This window comes from Pempheris klunzingeri, chromosome 22 (genome assembly GCF_042242105.1).
Source record: "Pempheris klunzingeri isolate RE-2024b chromosome 22, fPemKlu1.hap1, whole genome shotgun sequence".
Classification (NCBI taxonomy): Eukaryota; Metazoa; Chordata; class Actinopteri; order Acropomatiformes; family Pempheridae; genus Pempheris; species Pempheris klunzingeri.
The window spans coordinates 13,372,782-13,396,697 of record NC_092033.1 but is presented as its reverse complement, the minus strand read 5'-3'; the positions used below and the strand labels follow the sequence as shown (position 1 = coordinate 13,396,697).

General features: G+C 42.9%; 2 protein-coding genes across 2 annotated transcripts; one reads left to right on the top strand and one right to left on the bottom strand.

Annotated features, from left to right (window-relative positions):
• Positions 1-752: 752 nt before the first annotated feature.
• LOC139221752 (endosome/lysosome-associated apoptosis and autophagy regulator family member 2-like) lies at positions 753-14,325 on the bottom strand. The gene is made up of 22 exons (XM_070853680.1): positions 14,197-14,325; positions 10,853-10,973; positions 10,581-10,770; positions 10,343-10,490; positions 10,056-10,145; positions 9,867-9,972; positions 9,545-9,694; positions 8,549-8,637; positions 7,222-7,402; positions 6,599-6,727; positions 6,152-6,242; positions 5,908-6,010; positions 5,575-5,712; positions 5,062-5,334; positions 4,361-4,534; positions 3,853-4,042; positions 3,677-3,773; positions 3,485-3,586; positions 3,119-3,245; positions 2,250-2,428; positions 1,585-1,747; positions 753-1,208 (listed from the first exon to the last, which is right to left on the bottom strand). The coding sequence occupies exons 1-22, from the start codon at positions 14,302-14,304 to the stop codon at positions 1,137-1,139; spliced, it is 3,021 nt and encodes a 1,006-aa protein (XP_070709781.1). The 5' UTR covers positions 14,305-14,325; the 3' UTR covers positions 753-1,136.
• Positions 14,326-17,195: 2,870 nt separating this feature from the next.
• On the top strand, positions 17,196-20,105 carry klhl42 (kelch-like family, member 42). The gene is made up of 3 exons (XM_070853931.1): positions 17,196-17,959; positions 18,040-18,233; positions 19,176-20,105. Exons 1-3 carry the CDS (start codon positions 17,196-17,198, stop codon positions 19,628-19,630), a joined length of 1,413 nt encoding a protein of 470 aa, XP_070710032.1. The 3' UTR covers positions 19,631-20,105.
• Positions 20,106-23,916: the final 3,811 nt, after the last annotated feature.

Here is a 23,916-nt window from a genome sequence, read left to right as displayed (position 1 = left end):
ATCTTTTCAGCAGAAGGCGGAGCCGGAGAGGAGGCGTGGTTCTCGGTGTGGGGCAGAAGGACCAGCCGGGCAAAGACCCCGGTGGGTAAACATGGCTGTTAAAGGAGCGGTGGCCTGCTTCAAAACACTGTCATGTCCTCAAGAATGTGTAGTCAGAGCCTCATCTAATTCATTAATTTATCATTTTATAGCTTAGGGTCATGCGACAAAATCTCTTTTTGTTGTGTAATGGTGTAAAACACACACACACACACACTCACACTAAATAGGACGAAAAGCTTTATATTGGATAAATATTATGAAATTCATTATTTTTTTCAAATGGATTTTCCTGCTGCTGTAGTTGATTGATTTCCTCTCTATTTTGTGTCAGACTGCAACTGCTGAACAGCTGACCAAGTCTAAAGTGGATCCCTTCAACCCCTTCGGACTAGTTCGTTCATTTATGACCCCTGAAAATCCAATATGGCCGACTTCCTGTTGGGTTTAGGTCATCCCTCCATGAGACTTTTTTTTTCTGCATCTTGAAGAGACACATGAACCCACCACATTTCGTACATGTACATAAAACACAGTTCTGGGGCTTGAAATTAGGGGGCGCTATGGAGCCATTTTGCCACGGCCATTTGCAAGACCCATAAAATATGTAATTTTTCACCACGACTGATGCTTGTGCAAAGTTTCATGAGTTTTCGCGTATGTTTAGGCCGTAAAACTTGCAATTTATTTCAGATGCATTTCCTTGCATTTCAATAGGGTCCTGGCACCGCTTGGTGCTCGGGCCCTAAATAGGACTTTAATAAAGGTTCATCATTATAACACTGATATAAATACATGACTCTGAACAGAAAATACCAAATAAAAATACAAAACATACAAAAAACATTAAAAGCATGTTTCTCTTTCAGTTGCTGCCCTGGAGCACCCATGGCGTTAAAGCAGCAGTGTGTCTTCGTGTGTGTTCGAGGGTCGGAGAGTAAAAACCATTGTCCAGTTTTTGCCAGCATCCGAGTGGCAACCATTTTCCAGTGAGAACTGGGGTCTGTAGCGGTGGCCCCCACAGGAAAGGGGGGCATAAGGAGGAGGGCAGTGACAATGCCACTGACTGACTGTACCTCCATTATTTAACTCTCAGTCTATCCCAGGACCCATTGATCAGACTGGGAGGGGTTCAGCTGCACAGACTCGCTGCTCTCTCCACCCTCGTGCTGAAAGACACACATGTTCGAGATGTTATTTGGCAAATCTATCACACTACAAGAGACTTTGAACCATAGACTTTATATAAAAATGGACGGCATGTCAGCTCCCCAAAAGTGAAGCCAAAACATCTTAACAGCTTGACAGCTATTGGATGGACAGCCATGACATTTTACATAGATATTCACGGTCCCCAGAGGATCAATCCTTTTCCTGTAGCGCTACCATGAGATTAACATTTGTGGTTTTGAATTAAATGTCTCAAAAGTTGCCACACCTCTAAACTGACGTGCATTAATGCTGCAACAAAGTAGTAAAGTGGTAGAAGAATGCAGTACATAGTCAACCTTCATGAATACAGTTTAAAGTAAGTCAAAGTCAAACCTTGTTGGCGATGGCCCGGAGTTTCCCCAGCAGGGAGGGTTTCTGGGTGTAAACCACGTCGTCGTCGGCTTCCTCCCCCTCCGCCAGGGCACAGCTGTCTGCAGCTGGCAGCTCACACTCCTTGTTGGCAGACATCACCAGGCGAGAGTACTTGTACTCCAGTCTGACCACAAACCACAGGGACACCATCATCATCATGAGACAACGTCCAGTATGTCGAGGTTTGAACACTAATACTTTATAAAAACCAGAAAACCTGTTAGCTGATGTTTAATAATAGTGAGTGAAGTGTTTCTACTGACCGTTTATTCTTTTATAATGGTATTTAGACCATAAATAAATCTTTTTGCTCTAAAAATGCCTTCAAATGACGCAACCCAATAGGAAAAAATGAATATGGTAGCTCATAGCTTTAAGAGGTCACAGCTGAAAAGCTGGTGACCCCTTTTAATAACCCAAGATTATACGACTTAAGTGAAAACAGTCCTAGTAAAAGCAAAGTAAAACACAACTTACATAATGTGTCTGTCACTGTGTACTTTACTGACCACTGACAAACAGCTGCTGACATCTCTACCTTTAAATAACACCTCAGGGTGGTGGTAATGACCATGTTGGCCTGGGCTGCGACTGGTGGCAGTGGCCTAATGACAGGTGCCTCTAACCTCTTGTTTTTCTTCCAGAAATAGCAGGTGAGGGAGACGAGCAGCACGGCCATGAAGGCTCCGCCGCCGAGCCCGACCTTCAGCCACAGAGCGATGGCCTCACACGGGGAGGAGCGTCTGGGAGGCAGCGATACACCTTTGGTGCACAGCTTCGGCTCGTTCCACACATACAGAGTTTCCTGGAGAGAGTGCAGAGCGACAGATGGAGGACGTGGCTTCGTGAATGAAACGGTGCATGATGAAATGAAAACATGCTTTTTGTTTCATTTCTGAGGTCAGAAGAATGAGAGGACGGTCTTACAATGTGGAAGTGACCCATGCGATATCAGTTCAGTCTTAATCTAGACAAAGACAGCTGACTAACTTTAAGAATCTTCTGTTTCACCACCATGTGTGATTTACTAATTTGATCTTGTGTTACTCAAACATTTATTTTAATAAATGGGATGGGAGTTTCATTCAGTCTAGTCTTATTTCAGTGTGGACACATTAAAAAACTCCAATTGAAGTTTGGAGTTTGATAGATTTTTACTGAAAATAATCTTGTGTTATATCTGCACATTGAATCAAAGTTCTTTTGAATCCCTTACAACTAATAAGGGATTCAAAAGGACTGATTCAGTGTATATTATTTCAGGCTATTTTAGTTGTAATAAATGGTTTAAATACTGTAGATTCTATATACTTGGATGGTTTTTACATTGCTCTTTAATAATGGTGAGATTCAATAAAGATTAGACTCGCTGCTGAAGTAGTCTGAGTGTTTCACCAGTGTGTGACTGGCTCACAAGTGGAACACAACCCTGGTTGGATAAATGTTAATCAGAGTGACAATACAGAGGTGTACACTGTGTGTGTGTGTTAGTTACCTGGACGCCTCCCTTGCACGCTCCCTCTATCTGGTGGTAGTCGCCCTCGGCGCAGCGTGGACAGGCACTGGCGCTCTCCCACAAAAAGTGAAACGTACATCCGTCACATGTTCCTGCAGGACAGGAGCTGCACAAACACATAAACACATAATTTGATCTTCTTACATAATCAGATTTCTTATGTTCTAGTTTGGCATGTAGTGTTTTTGTATTTTTATATATTTCATACGACCAAAGCTTGTATATGTGCAAAACACAAGTAAAGTTTAATTGATATTATATAACTGGCTGAATCATGTTCCCACCCATAGTATCTAATATAACCAAAGTATTAAAATCTCATACATAGAGAACATGATCACCCACCTGGGCACAGACAGTTCTCCTCGCTCAGACTTCTCAGGGTTACAGCGAACGGTGATGACTGAACTGCGGCCCTGATCGCATGAGGCCGTCACCTGGGTTGACCTAAAAGAAAAGAAGTGTATCATCTAAAAGGTGGATTTAAAACGCAACATATACACAACAAACGCTGTGCCTCTGTCTCTCGTACCGCACCTGTAGAAGAAGTTGATGTCTGGAACATCCCTTGAGTTTTCTGGAAAAAGGTCTGGTTTGGCGTTCACGCCGTCCAGGACGGTGTCTACTGTTGCTCCTGGAAAGAAACATCTGGTCAAATATCAAAGCTAACATGACCAGTTAATGATCGCGGAGCCGTTCAACAAGCATCGTACCGATGAAAGTGTCTGCGAGGCTGATGGACTGGGAGGAAATGGCCATCCTGAAACCCCGCCCATCCGCTGGGATGATGGTTGATTGGCAGATGAAGCTGTCCACTGAGTTGACAAACTGAGCCGCGTCGCTCTGGTCGTCCTTGCTGGACACGTCGGTGACGTTATCTGTGCAGACAGCAGCTCTCTTCCCCTGCGGCAACACACACACACACACACATGCAAATAGTATGGAAATGATCTGTCAGTTGCTATGGTTACGCTTCACGTGTCCCTGCAGCTTTACTTATCATTTCATCATCATTGCGCTGACAGATTTCTTTTCACAGCGTGAATAAATAATAAAGAGATGGAAAATGTCAGTTTGTGTTGTAGCTGGAATATTTAATGGCGTCAAGTGGAAACAGCCACAGAACACAATGTTTGGAAAAAGCTACTGAAGAAAAAAGAACAAACAAAACGCTTAAAACCTCATTTTCAAACAAAACCAAATATAAAACGTGTGAGTTACCTCGTGGCCACACAGGCTAATGTTGAACAGGTGAAGGTACTTTGTGCCCTTAGAGGTGAAACTCGGGCCGATGGTAACCGAGGCCACGTCGCTCAGGGCGCTGAGGTCAAATGTCAGCGTGCGGTTGTTCTCTGTGTGGGAGAAGGAGCAGTCGCTGTAGCACCGAGAGTGTTCCTGAAAGAACAGGAGATACATGAACAGGCAGAATATTAGATGTGCCAGAGAACAGAACCATAACTAACCATAAATACAATAACAAATCTACGGTTATCCAGTTATTGATTTCCAATAGATTTCTTAAGTAAGCATGTTTAGATTGCTATTGATTACATTTCTGTTTATGTAATAAAAGTTTTTTTTCATTATTCATGTTCTCTATAATAATAAAAATAACAGGATTTCTATAAGCCATATCCGGCCTCTGACACCACATTTTGATCCCACGATTCTCCTACCCAGAGCACACTGGACATATGACAAGTTTTCATATATAATGTTTGCATTTTGTTTTCAGAATCATGGAGAGAGCGCCAAACGGTTTATATAGAAATTAAACCTGTGTGGTTGTTTGTGTTTAGATCCACATGTAACATCTGAAGACTTTTTTTTTTAATGAAAAAAATCACATTTATATTTCTCAAGGTAAGGTATCGTGCTTAAGTATCGAAAAACATCAAACGACACCCAGACCAGGTCTCTACCTTGTTGTTGATGCTTCCAGGCCCACAGGCGACACACGTGTCCTGGCCGTAGGTGTGTCGCCCTGCCAGGTGTGTGTTGGGTGGGCACTCCTGGCATCGGTTGGTGTCTCTGTCAATGTAGAAGCCAGCGGGGCAGGGAACGCAGGAGGAGCCGGCCTGCTGGGAGTTCTGAGGTACCAGAGCGCAGGCTCGACATACTGACGCCACCCCATCCAGGACGTTGGTCACACTGATGGAGTACAGCTTCGCCACGTCGCTGACGTAACGACGCGTCTACAAAGATAGAGACATCTGCTGAGTTATAAATATGGATACAAAGAACAACATTTATAGTAATGATTTGTCACACAAGTTCTCTCAACTTTCACACATTCATACAATGAAAATTAATATTTTGGCAACTGTCAGATTTTTCATGTTTGACAACACAAAATATAACAAAAACTATTAAATTAACACTGAGAGTGACACGCAGAGGCATGAATTAAAGGGAGTGTTTGTGTGTTTACGTACGTCCAGGGCATGGTTAGTCCTCTGGAAGGCCCATGTATACGTGACTGAGGCGTTCCTGGTCATGCTGTGCGAGTACGACTGTTTCCCCTTGCTGCCCTCCCAGGACTCCACCACAGTGGTGCTCTTCCTGTTCACATCCTGCAGGGAGCGCCAGAGCGAACCAGTCAGACGGGTAAACACGGGTTGGATCACTGAACAACAGTATGCAGAATGATTTAACACGCTGCACAACAGCTGGAGACGAATGGGTCTAATCTGGCTAGCTGGTAACATGAGTCACCTACTCACTACCTTCTGCTCCGAACGCACAATCACACACAGTCAAGCACACACCATCATGAAGTAGAGCTCACAGTCGGCAGAGCAGATGGTCTCGAACACAAAGGTTATCTGGCCAAACTCGCTGCCGGTCATCCCTGAAAGTGAGGCCGGGACCCTGTCGCAAGAACACAAACACAGGCGGAGATTTACATGATACACTTAACACACAAAACATATTCACTGTGATCACATTGTTAAAGTGGATCTTAGCAGGAACGTGCTCCCTAAATAAAACCTCTCAGTCACTACCACTTACTTGAAGCCGGGCACATGCAGGCTGAGGATGAGATAGTCATTATCTGAACTACTTGCTCCACTGCGAACGTGGTCTCCTGCAACCTCCCATCCTGAGGACACACGATACAAACACATTACATGATGAACAACACATTAAAAACAGAACTTTACAATGCACTACATCACATTCAGTCTACACATCCTACCTATCTGTATATCCAGTACATTTTAGCACCAGTGAAGCAGCAACATCCATTCATCTTGTATAACATATTTCATATTAATATATTAATACATGTTTCTCTGTGTGCTGTGTGGATGTATCTATCTTCTTGAGGCCAATGCACACGCTGTAGAAACACAGCTACGGCACTGCTACATTTCATTCTAACTTAGTTGTAAATCATTACGTGAGGTGTGAAGATTTGCCCTCGTGCGTCGGTAACGCAGCTCTAAACGTGCTCACCGTTCATGTCGTCACATTTGGAGTTGCCCACGTTGAAACAGGAAGTCTTCATGTTTGATGGCAGCACATTCCACCATTTATACTCGTAGCCCAACACCGGCTCTGTACCTGCAGGGCACTTGGTGCACACTGGTACACACACACACACACACACACAGACACACACACACACACACAAAAGTTTCACTTTGACTTCCTTGTCATTTTTCAAGCAAAAACATTTGTTGGTTCCAGCTTCTAAAATGTGAGATTTACGTCTCGTTATATGTAATTAACTTTTGTTTTGGAAAACAAGACACCTCAATACATTTCTGGTTACAGTGTGTATGCAATTTTTCTTTTCTTCTGCATTTTCTAAATCTTTATTTGTATTCTGTATTTGTCTTTATACCAAATGTAAATAGTTTCATGTGTCTTTTGCACACCAGTTAGTATGCATGTGCCCCTAAAATAACTGATGATCAAGGCAACCATCTCCCAGATCTGATTGTGTGAAACTGTGTGAAAAGGAAGCAATAGATAATTGATCGTTTCCTCAGGTAAACACAGGTTAAAGAGCTCCAGTCATATCAACAGAGCACCAGCGCCTTGGTGACAGTAAAGGCAGGTGTGAGCAGGTTTACCGTGGGTGCCATCTGAGTGGGTTCCAGGTGGGCAGGGCAGACAGGTGGAGTCGTTGCTGTTGTAGTAGCCGGGGTTGCAGGGGGGGCAGGGCTCTTTCTGCCCCGTTGTTGGCAGCTCCACGGCCCCCGTGATGTTCTCCACGCAGATTTTGGGCTCCACCCAACGATACAACACCTGCGTCTGTAACCGACAAACCCACAGAGGTTATGAATGGAGAATGGAGAATGAAGCTTAAAGGATAACTCCAATATTTTTAGACTTGGGTCTTAGTCATAATATTAATAGGGTTGAAATGATTGGTAGATCTTTTGAACTGGTCCAGTAGATTATCTCTGCCAGCAGCAGAGAACAGCTGGCCAACGGGCCACAATGGCTGTAGTATAATCCTTCAGGAGGCAATTCCTGATCAGAACACGGCCTTTAAAAATACTTGTTTTTGCCACTGACAGACTCAAGCTGCAACAAATTTTCTAGTGGTGTGATCACGTGCAATTACCCCGAAGGATTTCACTGTAGCCATTACAGCAGTTTGCTGTCTACTGGACTAATTCCAAAGGTTTTTGTAGGTAACAGTCATTTTGAACCCAGAATATGAAATAATATGGCCCAGGTTTAAAAATAGTAATCAAGACATACAATACCATCAACAATAGAGCCATGTGTTTCTTTAACATTCACCCTTAATCAGCACTTTCAGAAATGTGGATGAAAACAGGCCAAGGTCATGAACGAGTGCCAAGGAACATGATTCTGGATCAGATGACGTGCAAAGCGCTCGCTATGCTCATCATAATTTCCTTTGTCATCACATTGTGCAACTTCTCTTGTTTCTAATACAGTGATCAATAAAAGCTAAATCTAAATATAATGCAGTAAAACACGTCAGAAGAAGCTGGCCTGTATGAGTCAGCAGTAGCAAGGGATCAATTACAACAGCGTGATTTATTATATGTTCTTTGTTAAGTGTAATTAAAGATAAACAGGGATTTTCATGCTGATAATATTAAATATAAAACCTGTCATGAGTCTTTGTCGCTGTAGTCTACATATTTCCACATTGTCTGGTTTGGATTATTTTGCTTGACTTGGTTATGTTAACTTCCAAATAACAACAACTAAATGAACAGAAACAACTAGATTGTCAATTGACCTTTGATAACGTATTAACTTCTACCTTAAAGCTCTCTGTGAAATTGTGTTTGTGTGTTGACCTTTAATTTAAAGCCATGAGAAAGGGAGTGTGTGTGGAAGTTGAGCGTGTCTGTCCTTGTGAGGTAGGAAGGTGAGGATGAGTGTGGAATGTGAAGCGCTGTGGATGCTGCTGACCTTCCCCTCGCTGTCGCAGGCCGTGTGGATCTGGAAGTAATCCTTCTCTGAGCACGGCGGCCTCGCCTTACATTCAGCCCATCCTTCATCTGACAGCAGTGTCGAACACAGAGGAGGAGGAGGAGGAGGAGGAGGAGGCGTGATGATGCAGTAGATCGTGGTGCAGAGAAAAAACATGCTCGACATGAGTTGAGTTATTAAACTACTGCTGCAATAAACTTATTGCAGATGTATTGGTATTTGTATGTGATGGTAGATGTAAATACAAATTTTACTTCATTAGTTAGTACTTTACAGTTAGTTTATTTCCAGTAAAGTTTACTGAACAAAATTTCCTATGATGTTACATTTCCAGTTTTTTATTTGTTTTTTTTTTTTTTTTTTACAGTTTTTCAACCTTTAGTGCTACTTTGATATATGTTGGTCTATTTTATAGCTTTATTCTATTGTAATTTAAAATATCTTAATATTTGTATGTATATATACATAAAGTCTGTGTGTGTGTGTGTGTGTGTGTGTAGCATGGGGGGGCTACAACTGCATTTCATAGTCCAACCCTGTATTGTATAATGACAGTAAAGAGGTGCCTTGGCATTGACCTTCTGCACCATTATTTGATTATTAAATAACCTCCCATAGTAGATATATTTTTCATAGACCTTTAATAACCAAACTTGAGGGATTGTATGTAAAGTTCTGATTCTGCACTGAGTAAAAGACATGTGGTATTAGCTCCAAAACCCCTATATAAGACCAGCTATATTATGTTGCATTGAACTACTATAAAGGTAGATAATGGCTGATTTAAGACAAAAATAATGTTTTTAAAGCAAAATTTACATTTGTTAGTATTCCTCATTGGTTCAACCTTTCATACCGCTTCTCATTACTGCTTCTCACTGGATCTAATGAAGCCAGCAACAGAACCACAGCTCGTCTGAGAGCAGCTACTGAGGGTGCTGTTTAGAGGGTGAGCTGCGTGCTGTTGTTACATACGTGAGTAGTGGTGCTCAGGGCAGGGTGTACAGGAGGATGCATCCTTTATGGAGAAGGTGTTGCTGGGACAGGGCTCACAGGACGAGGAGCCGGGGGCCGAGCTGAACCAGCCGGGGCGGCACGGAAAGCACTCTGATGTGTAGGCTACACCTACACACACACACACACACACACACACAGAGTCATTTTTTACCTTTTGAACTGAGAGCATTGAGCAATGTATATCTGAGCAGGGATCACTGGACTGTATCTCCACTTACTACAGCCGTCGCAAATGTAAAACAGCATTGTTACGTTACTGAGTGTCTGAGTTATCTTTTACCCTCTATTTGGATGTTCTTGAGCAGCACAGGTTTGACCATCTTCCCTCCCACCAGGATGCCCGTGGTTCTCCAGTACAGTATGTTGGTACCAGACTTCAGGTTCACCTAGAAGACAAAAGGACACTGTGAAGTGCACACACACCGTAATACCGTCATCCCTGCTGACTCAAAGTGAATCAGATACTCACCGTGTGTGTATCCCATTCTCCATTGTTAGTGACTTTAATCCACTTCTGGTCATCAGTTTGGGCCATTTCCTGACACTGTTCGTTCTGGACCTGAACACATGGTGACACAATAGCTATTAGCCACAAAAAACTGTTTTTCTAACTTAGTTCACCCACAATATACCTCCACTAATCGATGAAGGACAGACACGGCAGGTAGTGGATATTTTGAGCTAATATGGCCTGATACATTGGCAAATGAATATATCAGAATATATAATATCGTAGGAGGCAGAAGAGGTGCTTACATAGAACTCAAAGAAGATGTTGTTGTCGGGGTACTGGTAGGTGAAAGAGACGGAGCCTTGTTTCTCCAGATGGACGGCGTAAACCAAAGACACTGTACACTCATCACGGTTCGACTCCAGATACACACCCTGTGGCGTCCATGATGAGCTGCAGTACGGACAAAACACACTCAGTTATACTCATTCACATGTGTATGTGTCTACTCTATCCAGTGGGATTTGTGAGTGTCCGTGTCACCTGTTACAGGCCTGAATGTCCTCTCCATTTGGCCCAGGGTCCAAGAAGCTGGCCACGCTGGTGAAGCCTGCAGGGATGGCGTCCCACTGGTCAAAACGGAGGCCGCTGCCCAGCGAGTAGGAGCCGGCAGCACACGGGGTGCACTGCTGCGTGGACATCTCTAAAAACTTCCCAGCCGGACAGGAGAAAGCTGTGAGACAGTGAGGGAAAGAGGGTCAAATTAACACACAGATCTGAAGACACACACACACACACACGCTGACAGTACTTACAGCAGTCTGTTCCTCTGGTCGGAGGTGGAAGGTCTGAGCAGGAGCCCGGACTGAGAGGGATGGCGACCCTCCATCGTGACCCTGTGCTGTCACACTCTGTGTACTGGTAGTAGTAGTCCGTCTGCAGAATGCACACACAGACAGACAGACAGTATGGCTGAATGGATGGTGCATGAAATATCTCAGCAACTACACTGGGGACTAGATGTTGTACAGATGTTCATGGTCCCCAGAGGATAAGGTCTGCTTATTTGATCCCCTCAGGTGTGCTTAACCGCAAACTAGCAAATGTTATCATGCTAACATGCAAACATTTTTACCTTTAATTATCAGCATGTTAGCATCGTCACTGAGACAATCACTGATACAACACAACCCTCACAGTGTCTCCAGTCTATACAGCATCTGAGCACACATGACGTGGCCCCAGCACAAAGCTGATTTCATATGAAAATAAAAGTCCAGGGTAAACGTGGGGGCTGGCTCCGATCACCATGGCAACCAACCGCTGGAACACTAATGGTCCATTAAGAGCGCGACAGCAGGTCGGCTGTACAGTCGCTTCTTTCCAAAGGCGGCTGGTTGTGACATTATGCTCATCGATGCAACTGATTGAGCATTCATGCAGAAGAACATTTTGTCCACGCCAACTTATTCTGAGTGCTTTTAAGCTCCACAGCAACAAGAGCGACATGCCCCCACCCAGAGCTGGATGAGATACCTCAGAGTGCCTTCTGTGCTTCAGTGCAAGAGTTGAGTTTTTGTTTTTTAGCTGAACCTCATGCATTATAATATAGATTTGGTGATTTCAACACATTTAATTTTCTCCCCAAACTGACTTTGTACATGTTTACATCTTATATTAATCTCTATCCTAATATCCAAACACATACGCGTTAACATGACATTAGCAATGTGGTTTCTTGCTGAGAGTTAGAAGGGACAGTTAGGACCACTGTCCACTGCATTCAGACGTGAACTTCAGATCTCTTACAGGTGTAAAAATGATGCAGGAGGGCAACATGCAGATTTAGAATTGATTTTCACTGTCTTGCACTTTGCTCGTTTAAATCAGCTTTCTACTTTATGCAATTCTTGCTGCATTAAGGCTGCAAGAAGAGCCTGCTCTTTACTTTTCATACGACTTCCTCTTAGCCCAAAGTCTCGCTCTAGCAAAGCTCCCTCTCCTCCCCCGAACCTGCTGTTCGACTGGGCAAACAGATCAGCAGAGCGCACAGGCAGCTGGCTGCAGCGGACCGCTGACATCTGAGCAGGAGCTAATTAAACTGGAACAATCGCAGAAGTGACCTGCGACGTGTGTGCGGGGGACACAGTCAGAGGGAGAGGTAGGTGATTCTGCACGAGCAGAATGTGTGTGTGTGTGTGTGTGTGTGTGTGGTGCAGATAAGCTTGAGCTCTTTTAAACAACTTATCACCCCACTGCAACAAGAGAAATGGTCTTTCATGCTGCACCCTGCTCCCCCAGCACACACACACACACACACACACAAACAAACATCTAAACCGCAGAATGTCGTGTGTGCCAACCTGCGCCCAGATTCACCTGCTGTCTCTGCCTGTGCATACGGACAAACAAGAGGTGACGGTGCTAATGTGCTGGGGTGGGGGGAGTTTAGATTGATAAAAAAAAAAAGGCATGGGCTAATGTGTTTCACTGGTCTCCCGGGTGACTCATCCTGGTTGTCATGGAGACCGATGAGAGGAAGCGCGAGGGGGGGACAGGGGATGAAATTCAGCAGCTTGACAAGCCATCCTCTGAGTCAGGAGACTGGAGATTTTAGGATGTGTAAAGCCGACAGGAAAGATGGACACTGATCTTTTTAGTCTGCTGGTATTTTGCATTGGGTGTCTGACGATAAAACATCCAGAAAATTACAAAAATGAACCCAGAATTTGGATTCTATATATGACAACAGTGCAAAGAATTAATCCTATTTTGAGTGTGGAATAATCCTGAATTAATTTTTTTTTTCCATTGATCCATCCATCCATCCAACTGGAGCAGAACATTAAAGGAATAGTTTCACATCTTGGGAACGCTCATATCCGTCCACTGAGTATGCAGCTACGGCCACTTAGCTCCATTTGTTACTTCTCTGCGACTTGGTCCTTTAGACATCCCAGCAAAATCCTCAGAGTTCAGATATAAACTAGCTTTTATGCAGAAGCGGTTTACATCTACAAAAAGTGTATTCCTGACAAACAGAATCTATCGAGAATGATCTTTGAAACCAACATTTAAATCCAGTATTTCCACAGGTTGTGCACAGTGCAACAGCACTACAGACAGGACTCCATACTGTTCTTGTCCTAACTGCAACGTCCTTGTTGTGGAAAGACACTAAATGAACTCAAGTGCTGTATGGAAATACAGCTTAGAGGTACTTGTACTATACTTGAGTATTTCCATTTTCTGATACTTTATACTCAAATACGTTTCAGAGCCAAACACTGTGCTTTTTACACGACTACATTTGTCTGATAACTTTACCTACTTTGCAGATTTATCTTAATGAGAAATAATATTACAGATTAACATAAAACTTTATTGATACCCAGGGACATATTCACAAATAGATAGTAGTTAAAATGACCAGCTTCAGTATTAATTGATTAACACATTTTACACATATTACATCAATGATTACTTTTACTTTGATATTTTGATGCCAATACTTTTGTACTTTTACTTGTAACACAGTCATTCTTCACTGTATTATTGCAACTTTTACTTTGGAAAGTCCTCCTAGTTTTTACTTAAATAGCGTTTAAGATGGATGTTAATTTAAACTGAACTAGCCGGGCTGTTTTCTGTGTGATTAAAAGAGTGAACTAAATGATGCTGAGCTATAACCACCACCAGCACCCTGGCAGCACCTCCCGGCTCTCTCCTCCTCCTCAGCGGGCCGTCCTGCCCCGGCTGGCCGGCAGGTGGCCGCTCATAGGCGGGATAGACACCAGCAGACAGCGTCATCTCGTTATGGAGCGTGTTTCTAGTCAACATGAACCGCATTGTAGGTCGATCAGCGGCGAAGGCGACTCAAATATGGCCAATATAAAACTGGAAAACGACTTGTTGTGACAGTGTTTTTTTTATTTTATTTTGCATTAGGAGAAGCCTTTTCGGTGTAATCTGGTTGTTAATGTCTGCATGCATGGCCATTTTCTTGACTTGATCGCTGCATTAGAATAAATACTAATTATAGTGTTTATTTCTATGAGGATACTAATTCAAAAACGAACCATTAGGAGCCAGATTGGGGCCTGTTGTGCTGTGGGGTCGCTCCAGGATGTTAATAATAGTGATAATAAAGCGCACTCACCTCATCGCACGGCCGCAGCTCCGTGCCGGCGGACGCAGATGCTGTGATGATGATGATGATGAGTGGAAGGCAGCGGGGGAACCAGGAGGCCCGCACCTGCTCCCGCATCCTCGGCTCGGTTCACTAACAGCCGGCTGTCCGCTGCCTGGAGCCACCAGCACAAAACAGGCCGAGCGGTGGGTGTTTGTGTGGCGGTGTCCCTGTCATTGATGCCCCCCCTGCCTGCCCGTCCCTCACTCACCCTCCTCCCGCACCGCCGTCAACAGGGACAGTCACAAAAATCACACTTCCGGTCCGGGCTTTCAAATTAAAACTCCTGCTGTTCTAAGAATAAAGTGAGAAGGCAGATTTGAAACAAGCTGTGGCACAGTGTAATGTTATTATTATTATTATTATTATTACGTGTAATCACTGTTTAAACTGTACAAGCATGGTAAAATTATCAAGTGTGTTCTTCACATTTCTCTTAATTTATGAGAATTTCAATGCTTTTACTTTTGTTGCTCAGTACTATTACACTGGTGTGGGTTTTTGTACAACAGTAACTGCAAAAAGGACCAGCTGTTTTTTGTCAGTCAAAAACAAATACCAAACATTAGCCGATATCAGCTTTACAAATTGTGAGATACTGATGATTTTCTCTGTCATATGATATTGAATATGTTTGAGTTTTGGACCAGATAAGACAAGTAATTTGAGTAACTCATCTTGACATCTGGGAAATTAAAGTTGGTGTTACTACTTAGGGCATGACATTTGAATAACTAATCACAAATTTTATGCTTTTATTCTGAAGGCCGCACCACCTGCCTGTGTGTTTGACTGTCGGTCACTTTACTTCTCTCTCAGGACTAAACCTGCGCTCAGACAGTGACGCCATGAGAGTGATAACAAGCGTTATCTTGATTGACAGCTGGAGAGAGGGCTGCTGGCTGCTGAGCTTATTATAACTCTGCACTGACAGCAGTGAGAGAGACATCAATAATGGACTTTAGTGTAAAACAAAGGGGGGGGAGGAGAGCAAAGAAATACATTATAGCAGTTTAGTGCACAGACTCTATGTAAGAAGTGGACGTGGAAGGGAGGCCAATACGGAAGTACCAAGAACCTGCATTCTTCCTAATGGCCAGAAGGGGGCGACTCTGCTGGTAGCAAATAAGAAGGCCACAAAGCATCGGTCCACAAACCAGGCCTATGTTCACACCAGTTCTACAAAGTGTACAATCAAAACAGCAAATGCAGAGATTTGTTTCTAAACATACTGCATGTGTTAGAAACTGATGAAAACTGAAGAATGTAGTATGGAATTGTGGGGTTGGACGCCTGTAAAACAAAACTCAAGGCTTCAAAGTGGCGGTCCACAAACCAAGCCTTGAGTCCTGGTAAAAATTCATAGTTGAAATGTAAATACGAAGATGGGATGACGCAGACGGCACACAAACAGAGGCAGCGCGACGGAAACGAGTCAAGCTCGGCTTGATGGAGTTTCCGTTTCTGAGCTCAGTCTGATCCCCTGTAGTTTGGGATAATTGAAAAGTCACTCGTGTTCATTCATATTTTAAGGATATGAAAACATGTTGATTTGTTTTTCTGCATGAATGATAGTTGTAAAAGGGACCATTTGTATAAAGTATTACACATTACATGATAATCACATCTGAGTGCCACTACTTGCATTTAAGTCTGTAATGTAGCCTATGTGCACCAAGTCTTTGTGGAAATCAGTTTGATATGTGAATGTATGTGTTTTTTATTCTGTATTTTCTTTTTTGTTGGCTTCGTAAATGTATGTTTCATGAGAGAATCAAAGTAAATCAAATGAGTATCTATTTGTCCATTTTCTGGTAGGTGGCGGCAGCACACACCAGCTCTACTAAGTGCACAATCAATACAGTTAAAGTCTGTGTGATGCACATTCAGAGATTTGTTCCTAATTTGTTCCTACTGCGCGTGTTAGAAAATGACTGCTGAAAAGACTGAAGAACCTTGATAACAGGTGTTAGGATGGCTTGTGCTGACTGCTCTATTGTTGCAGATAGGTCTCTATTTCTTCTGATGTCTACACAGCTAATAAAATGCAGTTCAGATCTTCAAACTTCAAATCAGACACATTTAGTAGGTGTGGTATACTAACCTAATGACAAACCAAATGCAGTGCACTTTAATTGGGGATAACTCACAGATAATGTTCTCGAGCGTGTAAAGCGTTATGTAGTATGATGTAAAGCAAAACAATCTGGGATATTTCTCTCACTGTAATTAACCAGAATACGGATCAACATGCCGCAAGGTTAAGGCTTCTTTTTTAAGATAGTTTCAGATGTTTTGTCATTTTACAACACAGTGTTGCACAATAAAATGTCACCTGTGGTCCCTTCATGCTTCACCCACAGACCAAACAAATATTTCTGTGTTCTTTACTTTGGTTTCATTGTGTCATGGTTGTTTTGTGAGTATGTTTTGTCCTGTGATGATCAAATCAAGTGGGATGAGGCGCCTTTCATCCATTTACCCGCAGGCGGCAGTAGCGCGCAACAGTTCTACACAAAAATATGTCCACGAAGAAGAATATAACCCGGAAATTACGTAGAGTGCAGAATCAAAACAGCTACAATTTGACAGCTCTGCACCGTCCCGATAAAGGATTAAAAAATGCAATGGGAAAGGTTACTATCAGTGTCAGAAATAAAACAAACTATTTAGCCAACGTCTTTAGATACTGGGGCTACTTTTCTCCAGACTGTCGAGGAATGCCAATCAAAAGAAAAGGCTCTTTTGGTTAGTTTAGCTGCAGCAGCTCTCCTCTGTGTAACTAGCTCATTAGCTTCCACGGCTAACGAAAGTTGCTCCATGGCGGTCTATGGGCTGAACATGACCATATATAGACCGGCCACAGTGCTCCCTCGCCGCTGAAATGTAAACGGTGATTCGCTGGTGAGGTTGACTAAAGGGCAAGCAAAAACAAAACAGCCTGTAAGGGAAAAAACGCTCGTTTCATCATGTCATCTGACCAAATTATCGCCATCGTCATGGAGGACAAAATCTATGAGGTGAATAAGAAGAAGCTGATAGAGAAGAGCGACTACTTCCGTGCATTGTACAGCTCCGGGATGAGGGAGTCCACAGAGGACTCTGTGCAGCTGCAGGGACTCAGTGTCCCCGGCCTGGAGCTGGTCCTGGAGTTCATCAACACCTCCAAGGTTCAGGTTGTCAACGAGACTCTGGAGGACCTGATAGAGACCGCCTCTTTCTTACAGGTCACCTCCATCCTCAAGCTTCTCACCTCGGAGATCCGCCTGGACAACTGCGTGGAGCTGTACAGCCTCTCTGAAGTGTACGGGACCCACGATCTGCGTAATGCCTGCCTCAAATACATGAGCTACTACTATCATCCCATGCTGAGGCGGCCAGAGTTCAGAAGCCTCCCCTCTGTGGTCAGAGATCAGGTCAGGGAGATGCGCATGAAGGGCACTGCCACCCTAGTAGCCATCGGAGACTTCACATGTCTGTCCCTGGATGTGCCCGATCAGGATGAACCCTGGTCCATGCTGAGGTATGGAGAGGTGGAGCAGCGCTGGAAGCCTCTTGCAAACAACCTGCCTCCAGATATGATCAATGTCAGAGGATATGGCTCAGCGGTCCTGGATAACTACCTGTTCATAGTCGGTGGATACAGGATGACGAGTCAGGAGATCTCTGCAGTGCACTGCTACAATCCCTGTAGGAACGAGTGGAACCAGGTGGCTCCGCTCAACCAGAAGAGGTAAAACCAGATATACACATTTCCCCTGAAGTATCAATATGTGTGCTGTGATGTTTCACTCACTGTTTCCTCTCCATCAGGTCCAACTTCAAGCTGCTGGCAGTGCAAGGGAAGCTGTACGCTGTAGGAGGCCAGTGTCTGGGCACGGTGGAGTGCTACAGCCCAGAGCAGGACTGGTGGACCTGTGTGTCCTCGATGCCCGACCCGCTGGCTGAGTTCTCTGCCTGCGAATGCCAGGGGATGATCTACGTCATGGGTGGATACACTGCTAGAGGTTGGTAACACTCAATCCAAGTATTCAGTGTTTACTGTCACATGCTTTAAAGTGCCACCGGTGCTTTTCCATATAGTGAACAACTCGTGCGCTGGTTGCTCTCCAGTCAGCATGCACACAGTAACCAGTTACGCTGTCACACACAGACTCCAACTAACACACTTTAAATATTGTGCTAACAGAGTAACCAGTGTTTTTGTAGACTGAATAGAAAAGTAGGTGTTTTGCCACTTTCTTTGTTAATTTTCTGGAGTTTGAGTCACGTTAGTACTGTGGGTCATCCTTTGATTACAAGCCTGTGCTTGTGTGTGGGTGAATGTGAGGCAAAAGGGTAGTCCATTTACTATTTACTCATATAATAAGAAATATCAGCATCCTATTTTTGCCCACCCTCCAGTTGTAAAGCTTTGTTTTTGTTGAGTTGATGTTATCTTTATAAAAACATCTGAGTTGGCTTTGATTCTAACAATAATGACCTTTAATAGCTACAAATGATTCTGGGTGGTTTATGTCTCGGACTTTGCCTCTAAGGCTAAATACGGAGTTGTATGTGTTGGTGGATGACAGGAAGGCTGCAGGAACTACTCAGGGTTGAAAAAAGTACCTCCTCAACCTCTGCATGTTTTCTAGGTAAATGTTCACGTTTTTATTTTTTATAATTGATATTCTTCTAACACTGGAGCTGAACACCCAGACAGTAAAAGACGGTGTTCTTTTATCTATTTATAATCTAAAACTAAAAGGGAATTAATATTTGGATTACTAATCACCCGAGCAACTGCACCAGTGTTTATCAAGCCCTGGCTAATGTCCCAGCACATTTTCCCCCCACTTCTAAAACCAAACCTACACCCTCTGTGCTGAAACATGATCGTGAGACAGAAACAAGGTCTCCCAGTCGTGCCTCTTTGAGTTTACATGTTTTTTTTCTGTGTCTGCCAGACAGGAACACAAATGTTCTCTGCTACTGCCCCACCTCCGACACCTGGACGGTGTTTCGGTCCTGTTCTGCGCACATCCGCAAGCAGCAGATGCTCTCGGTGGAGGACACCATCTACCTGGTGGGTGGCTACACCCACGAGCTGGAGGAGGGCAGGCGGCAGCGGCGTCCCAGCCAGACGGAGGACGTGCTGACGGTGCAGTCCTACAACGTCACGACGGGGGAGTGGATCCAGCTGAAGGAGAACACGTCCAAGTCGGGCTTAAACCTGACGTGCACGCTACACAACGACGGCGTCTACATCATGAGCCGGGACGTCAGCCTGCCCACCAGCCTGGAGCACCGCGTCTTTCTCAAGTACAACATCTTCTCCGACGCCTGGGAGGCCTTCAGGCGCTTTCCGGCTCTGGGACAGAACATGCTGCTCTGTTCGCTTTACCTCCCCAACCTGCTATGATTGAGAGGGCTGATGGGAAAGAGCTCTGTGGACACTAACAAACAGTGGAGCCCATGCAGCATTAGTGTAGGCCTGCATGTGGCTTGCTTATTCTTGCACAGAATGGGGCTCTGTGGCATTATTGGGAACAGTGTCTAGTTGCCAGGTTTAACGCCTCGTGATCTCTGTGCCTCAAAAGAAAAACGCACTACATTGTACATACTGCTGTGGATGCAAATACAAAAGCTACAATGGTAGTATGAAAGTGATGCAGCGCCATGGCCCGTAGGTCAACAGCATCGTAACAGCTAGTGCCAGTTTGTGCCCCTCATGTATTAACAATAAGCTACATTCCAGTCACAGTGGTAGTTTCTCTGACAAATGAATAATAGTATATGCATGTATTCAATGTACAGTATCAGCCTGCTTGGGTTTGTATTGACAATAACACACCGATCATGATAATCTAACACACCCATTATTTTAGTTTTATTAGTTGTAGCTCTTTTATCTGGCTTGCATCATAGCAGAGTCAGTCTGGCATGTTTTTACCCTTCAGTGGTTTTTCATTCTGAATTGAAAGATGCTCAACTCACATCAGTGATCTGGTGCGAAGTCACACATTGATATTCAAAGTGATACAGCACTTCATGGCATACTGAACTCGTACAAGAAGAGGATAACAAATGCAATTTAAAGTTATCCGTTAACAGCTAATCTGGTTTTTTAAAGCTTAAACCCCCCCCAAAAATAGAATCAAATCCATTTTATTTTCCCCAATTGAATGAAATTACTGGATGAAGGGATCATACACAGATCCACTCTTTTCCCAGCAGTTTACAGACAGAATAACAACTCGTACTCTGTTATCGTTCTTTCAGACAGCTCAAATATCTCTTCAGCAGCTGCAGGTGGTCCATGGTTGACAGAAGCTCTCAGCTTTTGGACCTCAGGCATATTTACAGAAACTTTTCCTCCAGACTCACTCTGTTAAAAACAGTCACAGTCACAACAGGCGATGTGTTGCTGGGTTACATTTGGGTCGAAAAATTAAATACTCAAACAAAACAAGTAACTAGCTTAAGAAAATACTATGCAAGTCTAATCTAAAGAAGCAAAAATGTATCAAACAACATTAAACAACTAAAAAATGAATAGCTCCTACAGTCGGGATAAGAAACACTTAATCTACTGTACCATTAAAATGATTTTAACTTGTTTCCTGTCCAGGTGACTGGGTGAAAATCTTTTTCATGGTGCAGCAGACAGAAAGTTTTCCCGTCCAGACGGTAAAAAATAGTCTTTTAGGATTCTGAAAATACCTTCTGAACAGCAGTAATAGTTTATTTAATGACCTTCTGGGTTTTTCAAACATTGCTGGGTATTTATTCAGAGAAACGGATGTTTACCTCTGTGACTCGAATGCAACGCTTGTACACGAGCGGCACAAACTGAGGCTACATAACAGCATGCTTTTAAATCTATGGGCCACAATATTCTTCATGTTTACACTACAGATGTGGCATTGGCATACGTGTTTATCCATAATTCACTAAAAACCTTAAGATATCTCAGAAACACATTTGTTGTACTGTAAATAGCAGATAATCATGAACAATGGCTTTGGTTTTACACTGCCAGTTTTATGGGAATGAGAGGTTCTTTGAAAGTTATATTGAGTGATGAGAAGTGGCTCAGAGGGAGCTTAATGTGTTGTACGTACACTTGCACAGTCTTATTTTCCAGATATACACTAAACAAAGCTACAGCGCAACTCCATGAGATCAACAATGCACATGTGCCTTCTGCAACCTCAGTTAATGGGAACTTGATCTAAAAAAAAAAAAAAGCACAAAATGCAAGACTTTGTTACATTGCCAGCAACTGACCAAAACTGCTGTGTTTTACTTTTCCTCTCTGCTGAAGCAGATTTTGTTTTCGTTAAGGTACTGTTCAGTTCCTTGATTAAATATTGGGAGTGTGCAGATATAAAGAATGAGCCTCAAAGCTACATTTATTTTGAAGTTTTAAATGCAGCAATTCTAATGTTTGATTTGGTAGATTTCAGATTTTCTTCGCACTACTTATTTGTTTGACAGTTTGGAAACTTAGGTCATGATAATAAAGACAATGTTCAGGTGTCTGTTCTGCTGTTCGTGCTTTAATTACCTGGCTTATGTTGTGTTATCTCTCCAATTTCAGTTTGTGTCTCCAAAGATTACTTATTTTCATTCAAATTTCCCAAATCCCCCGAGAGGACAGGCTGATCATAACACGTCCAGCTTGTGATATCTCCCCACAGTGACCCAAAGGGGACACGACCCCAGACGAAGTCCTGCCTCTGTAGGTCACTCTGCTTCATTCCTTCCCAGAAAAGCTTGGCACATTTGCCTCAACCAGTCTACATGTGCGTTCCTCAGATCCCCGGGGAGCCAAGCTGGATCTCCACATAACACCACTGGGATTGATTGGATTTAATCCTATGTGACTGGTTTTTGTGGGGTGTACAGTGGTCCTCTATAGAAGACGTTGGGGAGGCTTTAGGACAAACTCCATAGACCATACTGGTTAAAAAGTTTCCTGTCTGTGTTGTTATACCATACTGTGTATGGCAACTTCCAAAGCTTTCCCCAATTGTGGAATAATCAACAAAAATGTAGTGAAAAGGTCAAAAACATCACTGAGCACAACAATAAATAATATTATTAACTAAATAATGAAAATGGAATTTAAAAGTAAATGCAAAGCTTTATTTTATCAATTTATCGTTCACCAGTTAATTTTTAATGTTCAGCTCCTTCGTTTTCTTCATTTGCAGCTGTTTTGTATGCAACGTTTATGGAGACCATTAGAGCTGTGTGATGTCGACCTAAACAGTCCCCACTATACACTGAAGTGAGGAACAGTCACATTTTACTGGTTTACTGAACAAAAACAATAACATATTTTGTAGCTTACCTCTCGTGGCGCTCAGCCATGCAGACTGCCTCAGGTTTAAAGCCTTCACACAGCCATGACTCACACACAGGTGTGTTTACTTAATCTGGCTAATTATTCCTCCTTTCAGAGCAGTTTGATTGACATCGCTGTCTCTGTTAGGGTGGGACACGTGACACCATTCTTATTAGGCTTGTGATGACCTCCTGTAATAGTCCTTTTTCACAGCAGACATTTTGACTTTGAAAAGCGCGGCTCTGTTCTATTTAAGTGTCAGAATAAGCCTTGACGTTGTGACTGTGAGCCATCATTCATAATAACAGGACCCCGACACTGCAGGGGATAAATGTCAGTGGTGGAGGAACTATTCAGTTCTAATAGCACTCTGTAAAATACTCCATTGCAAGTAAAATGTTACTTAAATAAAGGTGTTAACTTCAAACTTTACACTCCTTTACAATGAAAAGGCTATTCCACTGTTAGTTAATGAAAGCCATTCAAACTTTATGATTTGTTAAAATAATTTGGTAAATCAGGATAGATCAAATGCATGTTATTTATAACAGTGACAAGTTTGGAAGGTTTAAGGTCAAAATATAATATATATAAGTATATAATATATATAAGTATTAAAAGTAAAAGTATTGGGTGCAGAAAAATGTCCCCTGTGGCTGTTATACTGTCACATATTCTGTCATTAGATCACTACATATTCAATGTAAGAGCAGGATCTCACTGTTGGAGTTGGCTGAGGTGGAGCTCATTTTGAACTATTTTGTATCGAACTGCAGTTAATGATTATTTTCATTATGGGTTAATGTGCTGATTATTTTCCCCCATTAATCATTTATATGGGAAAAATTCTGAAAGTAGTGAGAAATCCTGTCACAATGTCCGAGAGCCCAAAGTGACACCTTTACAGTGCTGGTTTTATCCAACCTACCGACCAAACCTGTAAATGTATTAAAAATACATTAAAATGACTAAAAGGAAAAGCAGCAAATTCCTCACGTTTGAGAGGATGAAACCATGAAATGGTATCCTATCTAATGTAATGTAATGTCTCTATGTAATCTCAGATGTCACATAATTGTAGCGGAATAAAAAGTACAATCAATCCATCTGAAATGTGGCGGAGTAGAAGTACACAAGCACCTCAAATTAAGCACTTCTACTTGAATAAATATACTTTGTTATGTTTGTTATGGCAATTCTCATAACATACTTTACTTTCCACCGCTGCTGATTACAAAGATGTTTTTGACTCTGATAGATACCATCCCACATGTGACCAAAGTCGTCAAATATTCCTTAATACATTTCTTTTTTGGGCGAAAAGAGGCGCCCAGCAGGGGGCAGCACATGCTCTT

Coding starts and splice junctions, on each gene's coding strand:
- LOC139221752 (XM_070853680.1), bottom strand. CDS start 14,304: ATGCGGGAGCAGGTGCGGGCCTCCTGGTTCCCCCGCTGCCTTCCACTC. Junction 7,403..8,548: donor CCTGCGACAGCGAGGGGAAG/GTCAGCAGCATC, acceptor TGTCGGTTACAG/ACGCAGGTGTTGTATCGTTG. Junction 1,209..1,584: donor TCCGGGCCATCGCCAACAAG/GTTTGACTTTGA, acceptor TGTGTCTTTCAG/CACGAGGGTGGAGAGAGCAG.
- klhl42 (XM_070853931.1), top strand. CDS start 17,196: ATGTCATCTGACCAAATTATCGCCATCGTCATGGAGGACAAAATCTAT. Junction 17,960..18,039: donor GCTCCGCTCAACCAGAAGAG/GTAAAACCAGAT, acceptor CCTCTCCATCAG/GTCCAACTTCAAGCTGCTGG. Junction 18,234..19,175: donor GGGTGGATACACTGCTAGAG/GTTGGTAACACT, acceptor TGTGTCTGCCAG/ACAGGAACACAAATGTTCTC.